Source organism: Capra hircus, chromosome 11 (assembly GCF_001704415.2).
Source record: "Capra hircus breed San Clemente chromosome 11, ASM170441v1, whole genome shotgun sequence".
NCBI classification, from domain to species: domain Eukaryota; kingdom Metazoa; phylum Chordata; class Mammalia; order Artiodactyla; family Bovidae; genus Capra; species Capra hircus.
In genome coordinates this window covers 46,088,648-46,113,336 of record NC_030818.1, presented here as the reverse complement: position 1 = coordinate 46,113,336, position 24,689 = coordinate 46,088,648, and the positions used below count along the sequence as shown (strand labels likewise).

At 41.3% G+C, this 24,689-nt stretch overlaps 1 protein-coding gene across 2 annotated transcripts; it reads left to right on the top strand.

Annotated features, from left to right (window-relative positions):
* Positions 1,924 to 24,406, top strand: CKAP2L (cytoskeleton associated protein 2 like). Of its 2 annotated transcripts, XM_005686664.2 has the most exons (9): positions 1,924 to 2,013; positions 4,202 to 4,268; positions 6,179 to 6,230; positions 7,291 to 8,528; positions 11,767 to 11,974; positions 16,049 to 16,204; positions 20,201 to 20,264; positions 21,644 to 21,833; positions 23,250 to 24,406. In XM_005686664.2, the coding sequence occupies exons 1-9, from the start codon at positions 1,983 to 1,985 to the stop codon at positions 23,473 to 23,475; spliced, it is 2,232 nt and encodes a 743-aa protein (XP_005686721.2). In that variant the 5' UTR covers positions 1,924 to 1,982; the 3' UTR covers positions 23,476 to 24,406. The 2 variants fall into 2 exon arrangements, with proteins under 2 accessions (XP_005686721.2, XP_017910818.1); XM_018055329.1 differs by lacking the exon at positions 6,179 to 6,230 and having other exon boundaries at positions 1,970 to 2,013; positions 23,250 to 24,393.

Below are 24,689 nucleotides of genomic sequence, written 5' to 3'. Positions count from 1 at the left end.
TAATGCAAGGAAAATACTGCCTGCAGTTGATAATTTGCTCATTAAACTTTGAAACAACTTCAGTATAAAGAATTACATAAGTTGCAATTTGAGTTCTGCAACCACAGCAAGCCACCACATTCAAGTCAAGTGAAGAAAAATGCTTTTATAGAGGGGAGAAAGAAAGTTGGGGGAAGGGGATTGTAATAAACCGAGTCCCTGGCTTTTCACTGGCAAGTCTTTGTCAGGGAAAAGGAGCCTTTCTTCTTCTTATTGGGCTTGCTATGTTCACAGTATTCTTGCCTGGGGAATTCCATGGACAGAGGAACTTGGCAGGCTACAGTCAATGAGGTTGCAAAGAGTCAGACATTACTGAGCAACTTTCACTTATTTACTTATGGTCACAGGATATGACATCTCCCCCTGCTGGTCTCCCTAATCTACTGGGGGTTCCTATTTATTAATTTTTTCAGTTCAGTTCAGTTCAGTCGCTCAGTCGTGTCCGACTCTTTGAGACCCCATGAATCACAGCACACCAGGCCTCCCTGTCCATCACCAACTCCCAGAGTTTACTCAAACTCACGTCTATCGAGTCAGTGATGCCATCCAACCATCTCATCCTCTGTCGTCCCCTTCTCCTCCTGCCCCCAATCCCTCCCAGCATCAGGGTCTTTTCCAATGAGTCAACTCTTTGCATAAGGTGGCCAAAGTATTGGAGTTTCAGCTTCAGCATCATTCCCTCCAAAGAAACCTCAGGGCTGATCTCCTTCAGAATAGACTGGTTGGATCTCCTTGCAGTCCAAGGGACTCAAGAGTCTTCTCCAACACCACAGTTCAAAAGCATCAATTCTTTGGCGCTCAGCTTTCTTCACAGTCCAACTCTCACATCCATACATGACCACAGGAAAAACCATAGCCTTGACTAGATGGACCTTAGTCGGCAATGTAACATCTCTGCTTTTTCATATGCTATCTATGTTGGTCATAACTTTCCTTCCAAGAAGTAACCCTCTTTTAATTTCATGGCTGCAATCACCATCTGCAGTGATTCTGGAGCCCCCCCACAAATAAAGTCTGACACTGTTTCCACTGTTTCCCCATCTATTTGTCATGAAGTGATGGGACCAGTGGTGATAATTGTACAACACTGTAAATGTATTTAATGACACCGAATAATGGCTTAAATGGTAAGCTTTGCTTTGTATATCTTACCATAATGAAAAACAAAGAGGAGTCACCCTGCAGTACTAGGGCTTCCCAGGCGGCGCTAACAAAGAATCCTGCCAAGCAGGAGACCTAAGAGACGCGGGTTTGATCTCTAGGTGGGGATGATCCCCTGAAGGAGGAAATGGCAACCCACTCCAGTATTCTTGCCTACAGAATCTCATGGACAGTGAAGCCTGGCGGGCTACAGCCGATAGGGTTACAAAGAGTCAGACACGACTTAAGCGACTGAGCACCCAGGAACTGCTGTACTAAGAACTAAGATTATTTAACTTTAGAGACCCATAAAAAGTAGGAAGTATACTCGTGAGGTATATACTCGTATATACTCGTGGTATACTCGTGCCAAATTCATCATTTTGGTTTTATACTGTTTTTATATGAAACTTAGGATCTGAAAGGGCGGAGGAGGTGCTTTGTCTGTGGGGCCCGGGTGCAGCCCCCTGTCGCCAGTCCTGGCCACCTTTCTCGTAACTGAAAGCACAGCAACCCAGAAACCTCATCCTTAAAGGGGTGGGGAGGCTTCCGCCTCCTGCCCAACCAGCCGTCTTCAATACCAACGGCCCCTTTCCCTGTACATTCTTCCAATCAAATGGCCCCAGGGTGGGGCTTGAAGTGTACAGCCAACCGAAACGCATCAATTTCCTTTGGGCCCGCCCTCCCCTATTTCCGATTGGCAGGTTTCAAACCCACGGGACCCAATGAGAGCGGACGCAAGCGCGGCGCTCCAGCTTTCTCTCCAGGCGCGGCCTTTGAAGAAAAACTGTCGTTTGAGAATCATGGTGCGGCCTGGACTCTCCGCCGCCGCAGGTGAGTATGACTTCCAGCAGCTGTGTCTTACGGGTGGGGACGAAGGGAGGACCCCGAGTGAGCGGAAGTGACCCGATCGCTTGCCTGCCTGCCTGTGTCTCGCCGTGGGCGTTTTTGTTTCTGCGGGGGCTGACCCAAGCCAACGCTCCAGGCCTCGGTGAGAAAACGGGGCTGAGGGGCTGGGAGGCTGTGCGCGGGGCCACGCCTCCCAGGCACCTTCCCAAAGAGTCCCGCAGCAGCTCTGCAAAAAGCTGTCATTGTCACCTCGTTTGGGTAAAGAACCGAGGGTCCTTGCCCGAGATCGCACAACCAGCGGAAACCCAAGCGCTCCTGCGGCCCAGATTTGGCTTCAGGCGGAGCCGGGGTGTGGCCCTCGGGGCTACGCCGCCCGCCCGAGCGGGCTGTGACAGCTGTCAAGGCGAATCTCACCCAGACGCGGAGGTCTTCTTGCAACACACGCGCCCTGGAGGCTGATGGGTTAAATCTGCATCGATGCTGAGGGTCCTGGGCTCCCTGACTTTCCTAAATGTGTCTGGAGCCCTTTGTTGACTTTTTAAATATTCCTGCTCAGATACCTGTCACCTGCTCCAAAATGCACAGTGTTTTGTTAATTTCTGCAATAATATCTGTTGACTGTTTCCCAGGGCCCAGGCACTGTCCTAGGCATTTTACACAACAGCCCTTAAAAATGGGCATTTCTGCCCCCATTTTACCTGCTCAGCAACAGCAAGGTTTGCTACCTGGCTAGACATCATAGAACTGGGATTCTAGCCACATCTCTCAGCTCCATCAGCCCTCTCAACACAGCTGTCTCCTGGGGAAGGAGCAGAACCAGATATCAAAACACAGGGCAACTCAGTTTAAATGAGGTTGAGTTTTTTGCATCCCCTGTAGCTGTTGTTTTTGTTTGGCCGATAAAGCATGTCTGACCCTTTGCGACCCCATGGACTGCAGCACGCCAAGCTTCCCTGTCCTTCACTGTCTCCTGGACTTTGCTCAGACTCATGTCTATTGAGTCAGTGTGGCCATCCAACCATCTCGTCCTCTGTCGTCCAGTTCTCCTGCCTTCAGTGTTTCCCGGCACCAGGGTCTTTTCCAATGAGTTGGTTCTTCACATCAGGTGACCAGAGTATTGGAGCTTCAGCTTCAGCATCAGCCCTTCCAGTGATTATTCAGGGTTGATTTCCCTTAGAATTGACTGGTTTGACCTCCTTGATGTCCAAGAGACTCCCAAGGGTCTTTTTCAGCACCACAACCATCTTAATTTTAGCCTTTTCTAATCGCCCGCTCCCCTCACTCAGTTCCTGCCTCTGCACTCCCATAGTTCTTTCTTTGACCCACTTTTATCACCACTACCTGGGTGAAACTTCTCGAAGAGAGAAATATTAACTTTTCATTCCCTCACAGGTGGCTTGCTTAGAAAGTCACTGTATGGATAGATGTTTGCGATGAACCTCCAGCCTAGCCTATTTTGTCCTTAGTTCCAAAAGAAAGGGTTTGTGGGCAAAATTCATCATTCCTGTCAGAAGGGATTAATAAAACAAGCCCTGAGCTCACCAGCTCAGGTGGGCCAGTAATAGCATTTCTTCATGCAAAGTTTGATAGGTTGTAGCTGAGAACAGTGGCTATGAGCAAGGGCTCTGGGTTGAATAAACCTGGTTTCAAAATCTGGCTTTGTATACCATTTTGTTGTTGTTTAATTGCTAAGCCATGTCGGACTCTTGCGACCCCCATGGACTGTAGCCCGCCAGGCTCCTCTCTCCATAGGATTTCTCAGGCAAGAATACTGGAGTGGGTTGCCATTTCCTTCTCCAGGGGATCCTCCCGACCCAGGGATCAAACTAGGATCTCCTGCATTGGCAAGCAGATTCTTTACTGCTTGAGCCACCAGGAAATTCCCTGTATAGCATTTATCCATGTTTAAATTTCAGACTGTAAAATACTTTATTGGATTTTTGTGCAGATTAAAGGAAGTAATGTAAGTGTAAAGAGCTTAGCATAGAATGAGACATATAAATTTTATTGTCAATGTTGATGTGAACCTGGAGGCAAGTCTGTAGGGCTAGAAACTTTAAAACATTATGGTCCAACGCCAAAATCAGTACAGAAAAGTGCCTTCTTTTAGAATATAAGTGAGCTTGTTAAAATCTTGAGCTAAAATTCTGTTGTTTGCTTGCCTGTTTTGCAGAAGAGCGGCAGAGAAAGCTGCAGGAGTACCTAGCAGCCAAGGGAAAACTGAAGTGCCAAAACACCAAGTGAGTCTATTTCCCACAGTTATGCAAGTTCTGTTGCCCTGGTTGCTAATGGCAATTTAAAGCTCTGCCAAAACATAGCCCTTTTGTTTGCAGTCTGCTCAGACTGCATTAGGATCCTAGGATTATTCAAAAAGGGCATTTTGGTGCAGCTGTGATAAAAATGTTGGCAAAGATTAAAGCATTATTATTGTGAGTCTCCCAAGGTGAGAGAGAAGGGTCTACAGTAGCATCTACAATGCAGGAAGCTTCTCTCATCTCTGCTTTGTTTGCTGGGAGAGGGATGGTCCTGGTCCTGGTGCTGCTTTCTAAAATGAAAACCAATTATGTAATCCATCCACTGTAAACTGCACATCCCTATCCTCTAGGCTGAGAGTGTGCTTGGGTCTTCCTCTTAGCACTGACTGTGGAGGTGAACAGAATATGACAGCCTCACTTTTCTCTTTTGTTGACATGGTGTCACCACGCTTACCTTAGCACTGATATGTTTTTTTCCCCAACGTGTTGCTAAATTTTTAGTTGAAAACAAATTTTTACAAAGTTAGCTTTCAGCCTTTGTTTTAGCTTCCTTTTACTCTGAGTTTTTCATCTTGTTTATAGTTTCCCTTGCAGTGCCAGAGCTTTTAAGTTTAGTTAGGTCCCATTTGTTTATTTTTATTTCCATTACTTCAGGAGGTGGGTCAAAAAGGCTCTTATTGAAATTTATGTCAAAGAGTATTCTGCCTCTAAGAGTTTTTTCCTCTAAGAGTTTATTAGTTTCTCACCTTAAATTTAGATCTTTAATCCGGTTTGAGTTTCTTCTTTTTCTTTTTTTGGCTGAGCCATATGGCATATGGGATCTTGGTTCCCCCAACCAGGAATTGTACTCATGCCCCCTGCATTGGAAGCGCAGAGTTTTAACCAGTGGACCACCAAGGAAGTCCCTTTGAGTTTATTTTTGTGTGTAGTGTTAGGAAGTGTTCTAATTTCATTCTTTTACATGTAGTTGTCCAGTTTTCCCAGTACCACTTACTAAAGAGGCTGTCTTTTCTCCATTGTATATTCTTGCCTTCTTTTACTTTGAGTTTTTACTTGACTTGATTTCCTTGATTAAATAAATAAACTTCATTCATTTATTCAACAATTTACTCAATACCTGTAATGTATCAATCACTCTTGGTTCTAGAGATAAGGTGCTTACCAAAACAAAGCAGTCCCTGTCCTCCTGGGATGTGCATCCAAGACCAGAGAAACAAACATCAAGTCTTCATCAAAGTTCCTGTTTGGCAGTTTATGATCCGTGAAGTTTAAATCTAAATTCTCGTCTACTTTTCTTTTTTTCCATTTTTTTAAGTTTTCTGTCTCACTAGCTGCTTTTCATGTGTACCTCTATGTTTTTTTGTTTATATCGTTTTCCTCGCCTAAAAATTAACTAGTTGAAGACACTTAAAAAACAAGTTTTTTTAAGTTGAAGTATAGCTGATTTAATACAAATGAATTTACTTACGAAACAGACTCATAGAAAACAAACACGCGTTTTAAAGAAGCACTTATTTGGCATTGAATCTCTAGTGCCTGGCACATTGCAGTGTTCAGGGAATGATGTTTAAATGAGTAAGACTATGCAGATATGAAGAAAACATATTTTATTAATATTGTTAGAATGTTGTATCTATGTATAGGACATCTATGAAAGGATCACAGAAGAAAATAGGTAAGAGTGGTTATGGTCGCCAAGGAGTGGAATAGTAGGACTAAGGAAAGATTGATAAGGAAACTTTTTATTAATTATAATTTTTGAATTTTTTAACCACATGGAAATTCTAATGATTTAAAATTATAACCGTAATAATTTTTAATATTTTTAATCACTGTACTCCCAAGCCTTGCTGATTCTTCTGTACTAAGAATTAATCTTATTTCATCTTTTTTAGGCCTTACCTAAAAGCCAAGAATAATTGCCCAAATCCTCCACCTTCTAAATCTGTAAGTAGAAATTAGTCTTTGCCCTTAATGCCAGGTGGGTCTGGTTACACATTCACGAAACTTACATAGTAATTATTCATCATATTACCAAACCAAAAACAGAAAGTTGTAGCTCTAGCACTGACATGTCTCTCCCTAGATAGTCAATAAATCTCTGACAAATTCTCCTTTCTAAGTAATTGCTTTCAGTGGGGATACTGTAGCATCCTCAGTGGCCTGTTCCTGTTATTTACCATATTAATTCTAAACACCCCTCCCTAGTTTTCAGTTTTCTGCTACCTAGTCCTCCCTTTCTTACCCAAAATTAAGTCACATGACTGAAGTATTTACTTATGAATAATGTAGAATCTAACCTTAAAACTCTGTCCTATCTTCACAGATATGACTTACTTTCTACTGAGATTTTTGATGCTTATTCAGAGCTGTCTCAAAGTATCTCAGGCCTGCCAGCATCTCCCACCACTCCATACCACTAATCTCCAGGATGAGAGAGTGTTCCTTGAGTGACACTCTGACCTTTCAAAGGCAGTGTTGTTTTAAGAGAATTAGTGTAGCAATAGAAAGTACAAGGAAGGGACTTCCCTGGTGATCCAGTGGTTAAGACTCCACACTTCCACTGCTGGGTACACAAGTTTGATCCCTAGTCAGGGAACTAAGATCCCACTTGCCTCTCACTGCAACCAAAACAAAAACAAAAAAAAAAAAAGAAAGTATGAGGAGGAAGTCAGGAGGTACCCTAACATAAGTTTATTATGTTTGTATCTTTCCGGAATTCCAGGAAGGATACTTCACTGGGACATAGTGAGCACTCAGCAAGTATTTGTTTGTTAAAAAGCAATTTTTGTGTGTTCACTGCATCTCTGCAGAATTCTGTTAGAATTCTATTAATTCTAATATGTTTCTAATAGGAACTCAAGTTATAAAAGTCATCTATTAGTGAATCTTTGTTTTGTCAGGATCAATTTTCTTAAGTTATCAAAAAATAACTAGTTGTTGTTTTTTTTTTTACTTTAAAAACAATGGACTAATGTTTTTACCTTTAATTTATTTATCTTTTTAGACTATTGGACCCAAAAAGGATGTTACCAACCATGTTGCCTTGCCTGTCAAAACTACAAGATCCATCAGCATTAAACTGCCATCCAGACCTGCCAACATCACCAGGTCCCAGAGGCCAAAGTTGGAGCCACCAAAACTAGACAAAAGGCTCACTTCAGAAAGTGTTTCTTCTAACCCAAACGGTAAGCCTCCTGGCAATAGTCAACAGCTGCATGGATTTGGATCGTCCACTGCTGGAGAACAGACAAGAGAAACCATGGGATCACTTAATATACAGAAACTGAAAACTACAAAGCAGCAGGTAACAGATCAAAGAACTGCTAAAGGTACAGACCCTGTGGACAATACCCATGTTGAAAATGAATCCCTGGGTGGCTGTCTAAAAGAGATGAATAAAGAGAACTTGCCCCAAGACTTACCAGACTCAGAAAGGAAACCAAATCCTGAATCCTGGACCATAAACAAGCCCCAAACTAATCAAACCAAAAGCAGTTTGGCTCCTACTAGAAAAGTCTTGGGCAAAAGCTCAGTGAACAGTGCTGCTCTGAAAGAGAGAGTTATTAAACCATTTGTTGAAGAAACACAAATCAGGGTTCCACCAGGCAAGTCTCAGAAACTCTCTAGAGGAGCAGACCTTATAAGAGCAGGGGGAAAACCCCCCAAGGCCCTCCCTTCTCACTTTGTCCAGACACTTAATAGGACTCAAGCCACAAAGAAAACAGTGGTTAAGGACATAAAGTCTATAAAGGTTAATAGAAGTAAGTATGAAAGACCAAATGAAACGAAGTTACAGTCATACACTGTTACTGAGCAGAAAGTAAAACACAGCAAACCCAGTACACACCCCAGTGTGCTTCAAGGAGGATGTAACCACAGACATCCAAACATTAAGCAAGATCTTAAACCTACTCAGGCTTGTTGTAGACCTCAGACATCGCATGCACTGCAGAAATCAAAAGCCATAAGCCAACGGCCAAATTTGACTGTTGGCAGCTTTGACTCCGTCATTCCAAGTACCCCTAGCATAAGAGCAAATGGAGCCACTGGGAATAAATACAACAACAGCTGTCAACAAAGAGCACGGACTCTGGACTCCAAGTTCAAAAGCGCTCCTCCCCAGAACTGTTTTCTAAACAAGACAGCTCCCCGGACTCAAGCTGGTGGCCCAACCGTAAGTGGAAGAGAAGTCCCGAATGGGGCCCAAACTAATCCATGTAAGATCGCAGCAGAGGATCGAAGGTACTTTTATTTTAATTCCAGAGTTTAGCAAATTAAGATGGCTAGGCAAAGTGACTATCAGGAGTGCTAAAGTCAGGAAATGGGTCATAAATAATGGCTCCTGGGTAATTTTTAGCTATAACTCTTAAAACTTCAAAGCAAATATTAAGACTTGATAGAACTGGGTGGAGATTGTTCTCTGTAATCTTCTGTATGCTTGAAATAATTTATTTTTTCTTTTTCTTTTTCTTTTTTTTTTTAAGAAATTCAAGCGAAATAGTTGACCAAGAAGTACGGGTTGCAGAGGTAGACGATTCATGCAGGAAGTGCAGACAGGACGGAACAGAGGCAGGGTGGGAGGAGCCAGAGTAGTGAACTTGCATAGATAGGAAGTGCAGAGATGGTAATCCCTCATCAAGCCAACTAGTGTGTAAAGCCAGAAAGGTTACCAGGGAAGAAGGAGCAGGAAACTTCTATGAGTCTGAGCAGGCCAAGTTTCGGAAAGTAAACTGAAGCAGAGAGAAGTAAGCAGTTCACATAGAGTTCAGATGGTAGAAATCAGGACCTCAGGCATTAACATAGGTGATGCTTGAAACTGAGCCAAAGGACTTCATACACTTTCTGCACAGGACCATATATAGTCTCACGATGCGGTGAACATCCCAGAAGCACCTCAGTACACTTGGTTGGAGTAGAAAATAAGGAGATTCCTGACAAGGGCGAAAGGACCACATAAAATAAGATGGTAGCTAAAAAGGTGTAGCAGAGTGAAGTGAGGGCAGGATTTATTTTCTAATACAGCCCTGAACACAACTGACAAGCTCTCTGCCTCCTGAAGAAACAGAAAATAAACAACTTGATTCAGGGTGAGGTGATTGAGAGAGGGAGGCCGGGATGATTTTTTTAGATAGAGGGGTCAGGGAAGGTACTTTCAACAGTGACAACTGGGCTGGGAAAAGGACAGTGGCCAGAAGAAAGACAAGTCTTAACAGAGAGAAAACTGAATGCAAAGACCTGGAGCTGGTGAACAAGGAGGCCAGGCTCCCTACCCTGGAGCTCCAGTCTAGACCACGTAACCTACAGTGGATCATAAGACAGTCTGATTACAATTGGCTGGCACTGATGACCAAAAGAGGAGGCATCTGTAGAGGGAACAGATCTGCACTCATCCCTAGAGTGTTCCTTCAGCACCTACCATGTGTCAGGCACTGAGAGATACAGTGGTGTGCACACAGTCGCAGTCTAAGGGAACGGTTTTTTTCTGGTGTGTATATGGAAAGTACTGGAATAATAAATCTGTGGCTTTCAAGTCCTGGGAATGAGTTGACTTTAGAAAAGGCAAGTTCTAAGAGCGTTAATAGTTGTTGATTTTCTGGCAAAAGCAAAATGATAAGGACAGCAAACAGATCCATGATTGCTGGGAACTGGACATGGGTGGCATGGCTGACCACCAAGAAACATCAGGGAATCTTTAAGGGTGTTATATCTTGATTGTAGTTATCCACCAAGAAACATCAGGGAATCTTTAAGGGTGTTATATCTTGATTGTAGTTATGATGACATGATATTCATGCATTTGTCGACATGCACAGAACTGTGTGCCAGAAAAGGTGAATTTTACAGTAATTAAACACTTAATGTGTTCCAAACACCATGGTAGGCACTAAGCCATCCAAGGTTTCCATCTTCACAGACCTTGCATTCCAGTGCAGAAGATATTAATAGAAAATCAACACATTGATTAAATAAGATTAATTACAGAAAATTACCCCTTCAAGGAGGTATCATTTGAGTAGAGGACCAAAGATTGATAATACAAGGCCCTGAGACAGGAATGAGCTTGGGTCAGGTTACTGGAAGGAAGCCAGGGCTCCTGGATGGCAGGGATTGAGCAGGAGAGCGGTGAGACGTGAGTCTGGAGTAGGCAGGGGGCACGTTGCTCTGCGCCTCTGGCCATGGAGAACATTTTGAATTTTACACCAAGAGCCATGAGAAGTTCCTGGCAGTGACTCTGGTTTATGGTATAAAGATCACCAGCAGCTGTGCACAGGGTAAATTTGAAAAGGATTAGAGTGGAAGCAAGGAGGTGACTTAGGAGGCTTGCTGCAGCATTCCAGGCAGAAGGTGATGGTGCACTGGACCAAGAATGGTAGTAGAGACAGAAGCAGTGCTGACTATACGATGATGTGTCAGATGTGAGGGAAGGAAGGACTGCTCACGACAACTCCTAGTTTTAGGCCCTAGCAGCTGGATAAGTTGGGAGAGTATTTACCAATGTAGGGAAGGCTTTTTGGGAAAAGATTTAGAGATGAAAATCGAGAGCTTTGTTTTGGACGATACTAAATTTTAAATACCTGCCAGACATCAAGTAACAGATATCAGTTAGGCAGAGGGATTTGCAAACTTTGGGGCCCTAGGGAATGATCTGGGCTGAAATGTACATTTGTGAGTCACAAAAGTGTAGTTGTGATTTAGAGAAGCTGAAGAGCCTACACGCAGATGCTTGGGTCCTCATGTTTTGGTGCCACCCCCAGCAGTCGTCTGTGGACCGCCTCAAAGCAGGAGGGCAGAGTGGGAACGGTATGGCCTAGGACTTGGTGCCGTCAGAGACTAGCTACCTAAGAAAAGAGCCCTGAAATTATTGCCCTTGTTAGGGGAAGCAGGGGTCCTATGTCATGAGGAGAGGGTTAAGGAACTTGGCCAAGTGGGTCACTTTGAGTGGCCAAGATCCTACTGAGTGCAGAATATAGTTTTGGTTCATTTGATTGAATGGCAGATATAGAGCTTATGAGAAGAGAAATGGAGTACTGAGTTAGTGGTCTCGAAGATGGAGGGATGTCTTAAGAAAGCAATTGTCAGAAGTAGTATACAGGTGAAATAAAAATGTTCAGGGAATAATATTGAAGAATAATCAGGGAATTATTGAGATAGAGAAGGACTCAGAAGCCTGGCATGCTGCAGTCTGGGTCACAAAGAGTCAGACGTGACTTAGCAACTGAATAACAATCAGGAAATTAAGGAATTTGAAGATGGAGATGCTAACCAAATGTTGTAATCCTAGTACTCCATCTGGCATCTACCTTCTGAAGGGTGGGAGCAACCAGTGCCTCCGAAGCAAATAGTAAATTGTTTTTAAAACATTCTCCCGACTTTGCAGTTGAAGGTATGCAGTGCTAATCTATGCTCGTCATACTTTAGAATCTTAACCATGCACCGGAAAAAAACCCTAAACCTGTTCCCGGTTTTAATTGTATAACAGGAAACAATTAGAAGAATGGCGGAAATCTAAGGGGAAAATCTATAAACGGCCTCCTATGGAGCTTAAAACAAAAAGAAAAATAATAGAGGAAATGAATATTTCATTTTGGAAGAGTATGGAAAAAGAAGAGGAAGAAAAGAAAGCACAACTTGAACTGTCCAATAAAATTAACAACACTCTGACAGAATGTCTGCAGCTCATTGAAAGGGTGAGTGAGAACGATAATCTTCCAAAGCTTTGCCAAGTCTTAAGGTTTTTAAACACTTTTCTTAAGTATAGTTTCGGGGAGACAACCTCTGTCTAAGCAGAAATTCAGCTACTCCTTTGAATAGGGAGGAGTGATAGTAATAATAATAATAATGATACATACTTAAATAATGGCTCCTGGTATGCCAGGTACTGTTCTAAGCATTCACTTATATTATCTCATACAATTATCATAACAACTATTACTATATTCACTTTATAAATGAAGCTAAGGCCCAGAGAAGTTGGGAAATTAACCCAAGCAGTCTGGATCCAGAATGACCCAAAAGGAACTTTGCCTTCTTTGTGTATTACAAAGAGATCACATTTGACATTTGGAGGTAAAGCTATAGTCAAAAGGCAAGGCCTAGCCTCCGAATTTAGCTTTGGTCTTATCCTTCAGGTTTGACTAGGTAATGTTTCATATCAGTTAAGAGTCAAGTCAGGAAAACAGAAACACAAGCAATCTCAGTAGAAAGAATGTAATATGAAGATCACTTTCATAGTGTCTTATGTGAGTTTCCTAGAAGCAGACCCTAAAAGGAGAATTTGTGTGGAAGTAGTTTACTAGGAAGAGGCTCCAAGGGACAACTGGGAGGGGAGTTGGGGATGTGGGACCAGGAGGGGAAAAAGGGCGGGCGAGGCGTGGTCTCAAGGAGAGTTCATGGAGGGTCGCTGCGGCACAGTCCCACCAGGGAGCTCCAGAGACAGTGCCGGTCTCATCTCAGAGCTGTCCTGATCGGGGCAAGGAAACTGTGGCATTAGTCATTCCATGGTCATTGAGTAATGGCTGCCCTTGGGGGTCAAAAATGCCCAGTCCCTTCTGACTCTATGGACACATTACAAAGAGGCACAGATGCTGCCTGTAAAGTACTTTGTGAGCCTATATGCACAGAAATGATAAAAGAATCACCAAAGGAGATAGGGGTGCCACACACAGAACTGACAGCAGAAATGAATCTCAGGTAACAGTGGCAATAACTGCAGAAAGCAGCTAGCAGCATCCACTGGGTGTAGGGGAACAAAGAGAGGCTGGGGATGTCAGAACCTAGAAGCTGGGAGAGACAAACCCTGGTGTAAATGGGACTCCAGCTCTAAGGATGCTGGTGCCACAGGAGCTGCAGGAGGGTCCTTATTGGGCTGGGATTCAGACCTGGAGAAAAGGATGCTAACTATCCGGTTGGGGCTTTTGCCTCTTAAGGAGCACAGTGAGGCAGGATCCGTGCATGCCAGTGTAAAACAGGTAGAGGCTAGAACCAACTGCTGCTTCCAGAGTGAAGGACCGTTATTGGGGTGATGAAAGCAAACGAGAAAGAGGAAGTCCCCTCTCTTCTCCAGCCTGCAGCCTTCCTCTACTGCCCCACACTGGCTGAGCCCATCAAGGAACTGCTGTCAAAACAGAAAGTGATTTATAGACTTACAGAATTCTGTACAACAAAGCAGAAGATAAAAGGTAGGTTTAGAGCTAAGACACCGAAGCTCAATAACTAACACATTCTCATTTGTTGCTAGTTTGATATTTCCATTTTGAGATTTTCAACCCAGAAGTTACCTTAGAAGAGTATCTTTTAACTTCCAGATAAGTCGTTGGTTTTGTTGGTGTCTGGTTTTTTTGTTTGTTTTTGTTTTTCTGGCTACCTATCTGTCAGTTTTTAATTTTACTGCATTGTGGTTGGTGAATGTAGCCTGTGTGTGTTCTGCTTGATGGAATTTGTTGAAATTTTCTTTCTGATCTTAATGTCTGATCAGCCTTGGTGAATGTTCCAAAAGTGTGTGAAAAGTATATGTATTCTCTGTTGAATAGAAAATTCTACATGGATATCCATTAGATCAAACTTAGAAATTTTAAATAGCACAATTATTTTTTTGTTCATTTACTTGCTTTTTTTTTTTGCTCTCTGAAAAAAATATACCAAAATCTTTTACTGGCACTGTGATTTCATAATGTCACTTTGTCCTCCTATCAATGTTTACTTTCTATTTTTCAAAGTTACGTTGTTAAGTGCATAAAGATTCATGACTTGCTCTGATTTTTCTTTTGTCTGATATTAACCTTGCCACACCTGCTTTGTTGTTGTTACAATTTGTCTGATAAATCTTTCCCTATCTCTCTATTTTTAAAGGTATGTCTCATATGAATACATAGTTTAATTTCTAACTAAATATGGAAAACTCTCTGCTTTTAAAAAGTGCATTTAGCCCATGTACATTTATTGTAATTACATATATGTTTAACTTTATTTCTGCCATTTTATTTAGTAACTCAATTTACATGCAGTATTTTTTGGTTTATTTTTCTTCATGCCTTTGTTTGATCCAGCTTTCATTTCATAAAAAAAGCATATAAATTGGAATCACAAAAGAAAGTGCTAAGTATGAGTTCAAACATGGTGTGCAATTATATATCATATTCTTCTTGTGGCTATTTTTGTTTCAAGTCTTCCAGTTGAATTCTAAAGTTCATTCACTAATAACTTTATGGTTTTTGAATGGTAAACTTTCTGAGTTGTTATGCTTCTAAAAATGTCATCATTTCATCCTCATGTTGGATTCATAGTTGGACTGGGGGAAATTTCTAAATTCAGATGGTTTTTCCTGGAAGATTTGAAAGTTACTGTTTTGTTTTCTTTCTTGCATCTGGAATTGTTGATTTATTAAATTATTTTATCAATCTCTCATTCCTCTGTAGGTAATCTTGTTTTTTTTTCCCCTCTCTGGAAGAATTTAAGATTTTGTTTTCATCCTTGGTTTTCTAAGTATGGGTCTTTTTCCATCCATCTTGCTTAGCTCTCTGGGGACCTTGCAGTCTGAACATTTGTTTCTCTGTTCAGTCCTTGGGAATTTTCTTCTATAACTGCAATGCATATTCAGCTTTGTTCTTTCTCTGTGTCTTTGAAGAAATTCTATTACATGGATGTTGGAATATATCCAATATAGATGTATCTAATAAATATATCCAATATAGAGTATAGATGTGTCCTCCAGAACTCTTTTATATACTTCATTTCTTTGTTCTGTTTCACTGGGTTCTGGAAGAATTCCACAGCTAGATTTTCAGCTCACTGATTTATTCTTCAGCAGTGCCACTGTTCTGCCCATCTATTGATTCTTTTTAATAACATTGATTCTAGTTTTATGATGGTAGTATTTTATCACTCTGAAGGTATTGACTACAACACTCTTAAAATTGATTCCTCTTTGCGCCCTCAGCTATTTGCACCAGTGTTCATTCTTCTGGTTGTTGAGTTTTATGCCTCTTTCATGCAGTGTTGGTTTCCTCAGACATTAGTGATTCTTGACTGTGAGCTTACCCCTGTGTCTTTCCCATCTCAGGAAGAATAGGAGGTGCTGCTTGGTTCAGTGTGCCACTACCTGGATTTCTGAGCATAGTAGCTCCCATTTTCCTTCTAGTCCATGTCACTACGCTGTTCTTGGTACAAGGCAGAAAGGGTCCAAACCTATGAAGCCATTATAAAGTTCCTTTGTATGTGATTTAACCTTCTTTATATATTCCTGCAAAGAGTTGGACACAACTGAATGACTCACACACACACACACACACACACACACACACACATACGTTCATGGATCCCCAACACATACACATGTACATCCATGACCCTTTCACACCTATGCATCCTTAGGCTTCTGTTAGTTAAGCAGAAATTCTGGTCACTATTCACTGTTCATGTTATTATGACTATGTAAAAAATACATGGAAGGTGGATTACTCTAGGGTTTGGTTTGGTTTTGGTTTTGCATAAACAGGTAGAACAATTTCTTACTTTGAGCTATGATAAGCATTTTTCTATTTGGTCTCTTAACTCTTAAAATTTAATGATCAGTGCAAAAACTCTTCGAAACTATTTAAATAGGTTCATTTTATTATATAAACTACTTCAGTGAAATTGAATATTGTTAATTTAAAAAAAAATACTTATCACACTGATTTCTGCATACCTGCTATGGTAAGTATTAGGAGATGTGAAAATAACAGCAAGTAACAATTACCTCTGGGTACTTTTCTTTTTTTCAGGGTGTACTTTCTAATGAAGTATTTGCCATTTTGTCCAGTATTCCTAAGGCTGAAAAATTTGCTAAATTTTGGATCTGCAAAGCAAAGTTGTTGGCAAGCAAAGGCACCTTTGATGTTATTGGGCTCTACGAAGAGGCCATTAGAAGTGGGGCCACAGTAAGTATCTGTCTTGAATGGGTGACTTCTTAAAACTCCTCTTTCATATGAGTTCTCTGTTATTTGCAAAATGGCAGTTATATAATATAATGTTAAATGTTCTAATTTACTTCATAAAGTTATATGCGAAATATGAAGTACATTATGTCCTTTGTGAACATTTTAATTTAAATATTTATTTTCTAGAAAATAGTGTCACATGTAAACAGAGTCACTTTCTTGTCAATTGAATCAGTTCAGTTCCTCAGTCATGTCTGACTCTTTGCGACCCCATGAATCACAGCACACTAGGCCTCCCTCTCCATCACCAACTCCCGGAGTCTACCCAAACCCATGTCCATTGAATCCATGATGCCATCCAGCCATCTCATCCTCTGTCATCCCCTTCTCTTCCTGGCCCCAATCCTTCCCAGCATTAGGGTCTTTTCCAATGAGTCAACTCTTTGCATGAGGTGGCCAAACTATTGGAGTTTCATCTTCAATATCAGTCCTTCCAATGAACACCCAGAACTGATCTCCTTTAGGATGGACTGGTTGGATCTCCTTGCAGTCCAAGGGACTCTCAAGAGTCTTCTCCAACACCACAGTTCAAAAGCATCAATTCTTTGGAGCTCAGCTTTCTTCACTGTCCAACTCTCACATCTATACATGACTACTGGAAAAACCATAGCATTGACTAGATGGACCTTTGTGGCAAAGTAATGTCTCTGCTTTTGAATATGCTATCTAGGTTGGTCATAACTTTCCTTCCAAGGAGTAAGCATCTTTTAATTTCATGGCTGCAATCACCATCTGCAGTGATTTTGGAGCCCAAAAAAAAATAAAGTCTGACACTGTTTCCACTGTTTCCCCATCTATTTCCCATGAAGTGATGGGACCAAATGCCATGATTGTAGTTTCCTGAATGTTGAGCTTTAAGCCAACTTTCTCTCCTCTTTCACTTTCATCAAGAGGCTTTTTAGTTCCTCTTCACTTTCTGCCATAAGGGTGGTATCAAGTGACTATGTCTCACTTAAAACTCATTGCAGAAATGTACACTTATGGAAAGCAATAGCATAGACAATTATAGTATAACATCAATATCCAATACTTAGAAATTCATACCTCACCATAAAGAACCTAAAAAATATATTAAACCCAATACATCAATATCCATAGATCAATCATTCAGAGCCATTTCATGAAATAACTTGTAATTCTAAAACCTAGTGAAACCACTGTCTCTATAGAATTTAACAAAGACTCCATCAAATAGTTTTAAAACTCTTTTCCCTATAATATCACTTTCTATGTCATTTTATGTTCTACCATACCTTTTCCATGATTGTTCAAAATCAGAGTTTTACATGGTCATAGTTTAAATAAATAGTTTGATAAAGCCTATACCATAAGGCCTATTTCCTTCCCCTCTCATTTCCCACTGACAGCAAACTGAGTATTTTGTTACCTTGATAATTTCAGATAATGTGCTAATATTACTACTTCTTGATTTTTCTCTTTAGACATGATTTGTAGACTTCCAACTCTGTAGGATGAGGATCTAACCCTCTTTTTCACACACACCTTCACAGATCCTCAGCACACACACACAGACACCCCATCACCCCTGTAGACTTCACTGTCCTCCATATTTTCATTAGAATCATACAGACATTCTGATCACTGTCCAGTGCTCACATTGTCATAAATAGGTGAGAAGTATACACTGATCCATGTAGTACATGCTATGGTTACTTTGCCTTTTAAGTATGGTTTTCTAATTTTCCTAAAATTATTTTCTTGTTTTCCCTTTGCTTAGTATTTCCAAACTCTTCTATAATTATCTATACTTTTCAATACTTTCAAAACATTACATTCTGTTGATTTCTTTTCCTCAGGTTATTCTTCTTTTTGGGGGGAGGGGTGCTATGCTAGGTCTTCACTGCTGCACTGCCGGGCTGTCTCTGGTTGCGGTGAGTGGCCAACTGGTGGTTCTTCACCCCCATCTTTATCAGTTGTCATTCTGGGATCTCCTCTCACCAGAACTATCAAGTTACCTTTTCTTCCTGCACTGCCTGATTCTTCTCCAATGCTTTTTCTTCTCTCATCTCCTTTTTTTGAAGGAAGAGTTGGGTGTTTGGTTGGTTGTATTCTCTATTGTTCATTACAGGCTTTACTCAGATGCTGGTGAAACTGGACCGTTTGTATGTGTATGAAGTGGGTTTTAAAACCTTATTAAAAACTGGCCACAGATGAGGCTTTACCACAGAGTGGCTGAGATCTGGCTGAGTCAGCTGATTGAGGAAGCCCCAGTTTCAGTACCTTCTGATCTTTCCTTTAAGGCTGGTCATATTCTCTGAAGAAGGCTCATTTATCCTCCTTCCCAAGAACCAGGAACCAGGCTACCAGTTCCCCTTTATTGGAGAAAAGGGAGCTGGGAGTCTCAACCTTCAGCATGGAAACTTTCATTTATCCCTTTTTTCAGCAGACACTCCCACCCTCAATCTTGCATGATATCATCCAGAGACTTGGAGCATATGTGCCTGGTGCTCTGTTGGGATGAAGGTGGGTGGGACACAGCTACCAGTCTGCAGGGAGTTCAGGGATGCAGGGTGGATTTGGAGGTCTGATGGTTTTATTGACTGATTGGCCAACCACCATCTTTGGGGATCTTCCCTGACCAGGGATGGAATCCAGGCGTGGCAGTGAAAACACCAAGTCCTAATCCCTGGACTGCCAGGCAATTCGCAGGTGTGACTGCTTTTTGACAGATGCTCTAGAGCCCTCCAGCAATTCCTGAGCCTTTCAGAGGCTTTGGGGTTGAATCAGATTCTTTCTCAGCTAAACTGCCAGCATAGAATTTGACTCTTTCGTTGGTCAAGCTGGTTACCTCTTCCTTCTACATTCTTATTGCTATTTCATCTATTCTCTGTGGCTATTGCCTCCTTTTAACCCCCTTTTAAAATCATTTCAGAAGAGTTTCAAGAGGGATTAGGCATATTTGCATACTCAATCTATCATCTTTAACTAGAAGCTTATGAAAATATATACTTAATGAGTGTTTTATATAATTAAGATGCTTTGCCATGTATTCTGTACATTTATTCCCATTTCCTTAAGCATTTAGCTCTTAAGCATTTTAGCTTTTGTAAAAATGTATAGACAGCTTTGCTTTTATGCTCTGTTTTCAGTTTATATCTGTTATTTATTTGATACAGGGTCCCAGATCAGGAAGCCCAGCCACCAAATACTGTGTTCCTATGAGAAAGTACAGTTCGTTAGTGATGTTCTGTTTCATGGCATCGTTTACATACTTTAAAAAGGAAGGGGGGAAAGAAAGGAAGACTATCTCAGATAATTTTATCAGAAAACTACTTTTCTGTGATAGCTTTTAGTTTAATGTTTTTTATATTATGTTACCAAATAAAAGAATTAAAGGAAAAGCTGGGGGGAAATTGTCTAAAATGCTAACTAAAGGTTATATTTAAATGATGGGATTATGGGTAGTTTTCCCTTTTAACTTTGACCTATTGTTCAGTTGTCTATAGACATATATGACTTTAATGATAAAAACAAAAATTCAGTTAAGACAACACTGAAAACATATATCAGATTTTCTGTATAGCTTAGTTATAGATCTTTGGATTAGAGTCTTTATATGGGAATATGTCTTTGATGGGATCATGTCAGTCAATAAAAAACCTAATTTGATTTAAAGAAATTTTAAAAAATAAAAATTAAAAAAAAAATTGTATTACAGACAACGCTCCATAAATTCATCTCTTCATTAAAGTCAAGCATGCCAGAATTTAACCAGTATTTTTTCTCTTCCTTTATTTTTCCTGTAAAGCTAAAACTGAAGCCTTTTAAATGTTACTTATAGTTAGACAAGAGATTAAAAAGGGAAACATTCTTGTTATGAAAAGTCTATTTGATATTAAACAACATCATAAATTCCTTAGATCGTTTTTCCATGAATGTTTTTAATATATCATTCATGTATTTTCTTCCTACCAGCCAATCCAAGAGTTGCGGGAAGTTGTCTTTAATATTTTGCAAGACCGAAACAGAACCACAGAAGGTACTGCTATTTTGTATTTAAATTCATTCCCTCTAGCTACTGAAGTAAAGGTCACTGAGGAACACGTATAGGGAAAGAAGAATTTTAAGTTCCCTGAAATGCCTCTCGCTTCTTGGTTTCCCTGGTGTGGACCTTTCAGCTTTCATCATCAGCTGATTGATTTCTGTTATTACAAGTAAATATACTGCTCCAACACCAAACAAAGGTTTCCACCAGAGCATCCTAGACCAGGGTGACTTGCTTCCCTGGAGAGAAGACAAGAGTGAGACTGAGCCAGAGAGGAGAGGTGCTTTAGTTTAAGGTGTTTAGTTGTTACATGCCCACCAACCCGGATACATCCAAATTCATGGTCTACCTTTAAAACATAGCCATCTCAGGAATCGTTTCACATAGTTCACCGTTGCTGTCATTGGCCAAAACCTTTAGAGAACTCTTCTATGAAAAATGTGCCAAATAAAGCGAGTGGCACATTATGTATAATTATATTTGTGATATGAACAGGGTTGGGGGAAGACACCTTGAGAAAATAAAATGGATTACTTTTATAATCTTAAAAGGTGACAAATCTTTTTCCGCTAGGAGTAGATTGAACTTTGGGGAACAATCAAGCCGTGTGGAATTATAGCCAACTAACCCATTACTTTTAGGAATAAGGTTGTAGTATATATATACTCAATGGTACTCTTACTGAGAACGATGCTATAATTCAGATATTTGTTTATAATTTATGGCAGTGTTCTTTAAAGAATTAAAAAAGAGAGAGAGAGACAGGAATTCATGCCTTTTCCACATGTTGGCCTCTCTTGGGGGTCTCAGCCTCCAGCCAGAGTATATCTATCTGTCTCAGTCAAATTTCCTTCCCTTCATTTTGGTTGCTGTGCTGGTTAGGCTATGATGCACATTGTGTTAACACAAGACATTTACATCTACGTCCAAGGTGAGAGCCATATGGTCATCCCTGGGTTGGAGGGGATCAGAAGGTCAAGTGGGTTAACCCTAATGAGTTAGGAGAATTGACCCAAGGTGTGAAATGAGGGTAAGAGGCCAATGATTAGTCACCAGGGCAGCTCCCTCAAGAGTGAATAAGAGGCTGGGAATATATTCAGAATGTTGAAAGGGTAGCAGGGATCCATTCTCACAGGCCCAAAGGTTGTGTGGAGAACTGGTTAGGAGAAGGTTTAATGCAGCAGGGTGTTACTACAAAGCTTAGTGGGAAAAACTAGTTGTAAGTCCCACTCCAAATCAGTTACTCTTTATTTAGCATGTGGAATCCATAAGGATCACTAAGAAGTCATGGAGATATTCCTGTTTCACTTTATTGATTTTTTTAGCTTCAGTATTAAATTGCTAAGTCTTTCCTTTTGACCTTATATACATAGGAATTACCACTAACTCCTTAGTTGCTGAAACCAATATAACATCAGTAGAAGAGCTGGCCAAGAAGACGGAATCTGGGGCATCTTGCCTTTCCCCAAAAGAGAGCGAACAGATGTCAGTAACACCCCAAATAACAAAGTCAGAACAGGATGGTCATCCCGGTATCAAATTACAGATCGCCCCAATCCCTCGGTAAGCACACTGTAAAGCTTTTGTGTTCGCAGGTCTAAATTAAGTCCAGTTGTCAGCTTCTCCTCCAAAGATCCAGAATACCAGCAGATTAGTGACATGAATACTTCCTGCCTCATATGAGGACTAGGTGATCTAATCGATCTTTAGTGTTAAGGGAAAGAGGGGGAGGGGAAGGGTGGAGCCCATGCCAGGGAGACAGTCCTTTCTCTGTACACACACCCCCACCGCCCCAGACACAGCACCTCCAAGGAGATCTGACCTTCCTGTGAGCAAGGAGCTGCCAGACTCAGGAGGGCTGTTGGAGTGGAGTCACCCCTTCCTCCTGAAATCAGTCCTCCCCCTTCACCCTTGTTTGTCCTGCAATGGCAGATCCCATCCACCTTTCCTGGGGGTCAGGAGTGGGGTGCTGCACTAATTGCTAAGCAAGGGCAACCTCTGGAGCTATGGGAAGGAATGGGCCGTGGATAGCCTGTAAGAGCAAGGAGAGCGGTCAGGACTGTACTAGTTAGAGGCTGCTCATGTATCAAGTGTCTGGTTTTGAAACAAGTGGAAGTTTAAGACAGAATCCATAATAATTTAAGGAACTGTGTCAGGGTATCAATGTCATTGTTTATGCTCTTGAAAGGAAAATTTCAAACAAAAGCACCAAGACCACAGTTCTTTGTCTTACTTTCCTGGGGAGCACGGCTGGGCTTCTTCCACTCTAAACACCTCTCTCAGATGTGTCATTTCCCCACTAAACTCCGCTCATGGGTGGATGAAGTTAAGCTGCTGATGTGAAAGCCACCTCTCACTGGCTCAGGAATTTTTAGGAGCATTTTCAGCAGACTGGCCATGAGTTTTATAAGACTAATGTAATCTGTGATTTTGTATCCTGTGGCCAGGATTCACTCCGTGGAAAGTCTCTGCAGCTTATCTTTCAGGCTATTACAGGAATGCATTAAAGCCCTTACCAGGAAGATGCCCAATTTGCTCCAGTCTCCATCTGTGGTTTGGTCCACCATCTTAAAAGATGTTTTTAGATTTTACTGTCAAAGCTAGAAAGTGTCTTTGAATTCTTTAGTCCAGCCTTTTTTGGTGTTAGGCCCAATTTCCCCAAAGGATGTCAACTCTGTGGAAGTTTATGGAATAAACAAACACCAACTGCCAAGTAGCTGACTTCAAACAAAACCACACTTAGCACTTCATTCAATGAAATCCCTCTGCTGACACCATCTGAGAACAAATGGTGGAGTCCACCCAGTTCATTCTCACACTCAGGGGACGTCCATCTTAGGATGAGAGCTGCCCTAGACATATCTCTTGTATCAGCCAACATTGAAATTCTCTCATGTTTTATTAGAGAACGAGAAGAAAATAATAAGTAGAATTTTGAAAGGAGTTACAGGGTTTTAAATGCACCTCTTGCTCTCTTAGGATAAATGGGATGCCAGAGGTGCAGGACATGAAGCTGATCACACCCGTGAGGCGTTCGGCCAGGATCGAACGAGCCGTGTCCCGCTACCCGGAAATGCTGCAGGAACACGACCTCGTGGTGGCTTCTCTCAACGAGCTCTTAGAAGTGGAAGAGACCGAGTACTTTATATTCCGCAAAAATGAGGCTTTGCCTGTAACGTTAGGGTTTCAAGTCTCTGAATCATAATTTCTCAGTGCTTTCTTTTTTAAGAGACATTTCAGAGCCTCCATGAGACAAGAAATGCACTTACCCAGGAGACCTGGGAGAGACTACAATGGAAAGGCACTGTGGATGCAGGCCATGGGCCCCTGGAACTTGAAAAGTAATTCACCGGGACCGACTCTCAAATTTTATATCCCTGCAGGAAAGGCTGGTTTATTTAAGACTGGAGTTGGCCACAGTTTTACAGCATACATAAATTTCCAACTTTTGAAAATTAGTTTATCACACAAGTACAGAAAATTTTTGAATTTTATTGACCTACCTTAATCCCACCATAGTTACTTTTTATATCAGGAGGTCAGATCCACAATACAATAAACTTTACTTCCTGCATCCACCCTAGCAGAGAGGGCAGGTCCTCGCAGCCTGAAAGCCCTGAGCACAGACACTGGCCTTCCCCACTTAGATGGAATGTAACCCACCATCTGGTCAAATGCCCTCATTTAGCTGATGAGTTTATGCCAGCCGTTCCTTGGCTCAGAGATCACAAATGACTTTTCTGTGTGATCTTTGACTTCCCGCACAGATCCCTGGAGATGAGGGGTAATTCCCATCCTCTCTGTGTCTGGTTTCCTGTAATGATACACAATCCTGAATTGGGGTGGTCATTAAGCTTTTTATGTTCAAAACCTAGTTTGCATTTATTATTTAGAAATGCTTCAGATAAAAGCAAAAGGGAGTAGCAGAGAGCAGTAGAGAGAGGACCCTTCCCTCTTCAGTTCTATGCTCTGTAGGGGACATTGGCCTGAGAAGACCACCTAAGCCCCAGAGACTCCCCATTTGCCTTTCCCAATCAGAATCACTGTGTAAATATAATGTATAGAGGGACCTAGTCGATGTATTTTAGATTTGTTTTCTTAATATTTATATTATCTTTAAAAAAATTAACCTTTGTTCACTCCTGCTTATTTATCTTATTTATTACAGAAAACTGTGATGGTAGCTTGACCTAGAGAATTAAGGGTGTGTCTGTGGAAACAGTGGTTTCCCAGGTAGCTCAGTGGTAAAGAATCTCCCTGACAAGTAGGAGACTTGGGTTCTATCCCTGAGTCAAGAAGATCTCCTGGAGGAAGAAATGGCAACTCACTCCAATATTCTTGCCTGGGAAATCCCATGGACAATGGAGCCTGGCAGGCTATAGTCCATGGGGACCCAAACGGTCAGACACAACTTAGCGA

What these genes read in the sequence shown, in the direction of transcription:
- CKAP2L (XM_005686664.2), top strand. Translation starts at nt 1,983, where the DNA reads ATGGTGCGGCCTGGACTCTCCGCCGCCGCAG. An exon ending in CTGAAGTGCCAAAACACCAA is followed by an intron (nt 4,269 to 6,178) that starts GTGAGTCTATTT and finishes CATCTTTTTTAG; the next exon opens with GCCTTACCTAAAAGCCAAGA. An exon ending in GTCTGCAGCTCATTGAAAGG is followed by an intron (nt 11,975 to 16,048) that starts GTGAGTGAGAAC and finishes TCTTTTTTTCAG; the next exon opens with GGTGTACTTTCTAATGAAGT.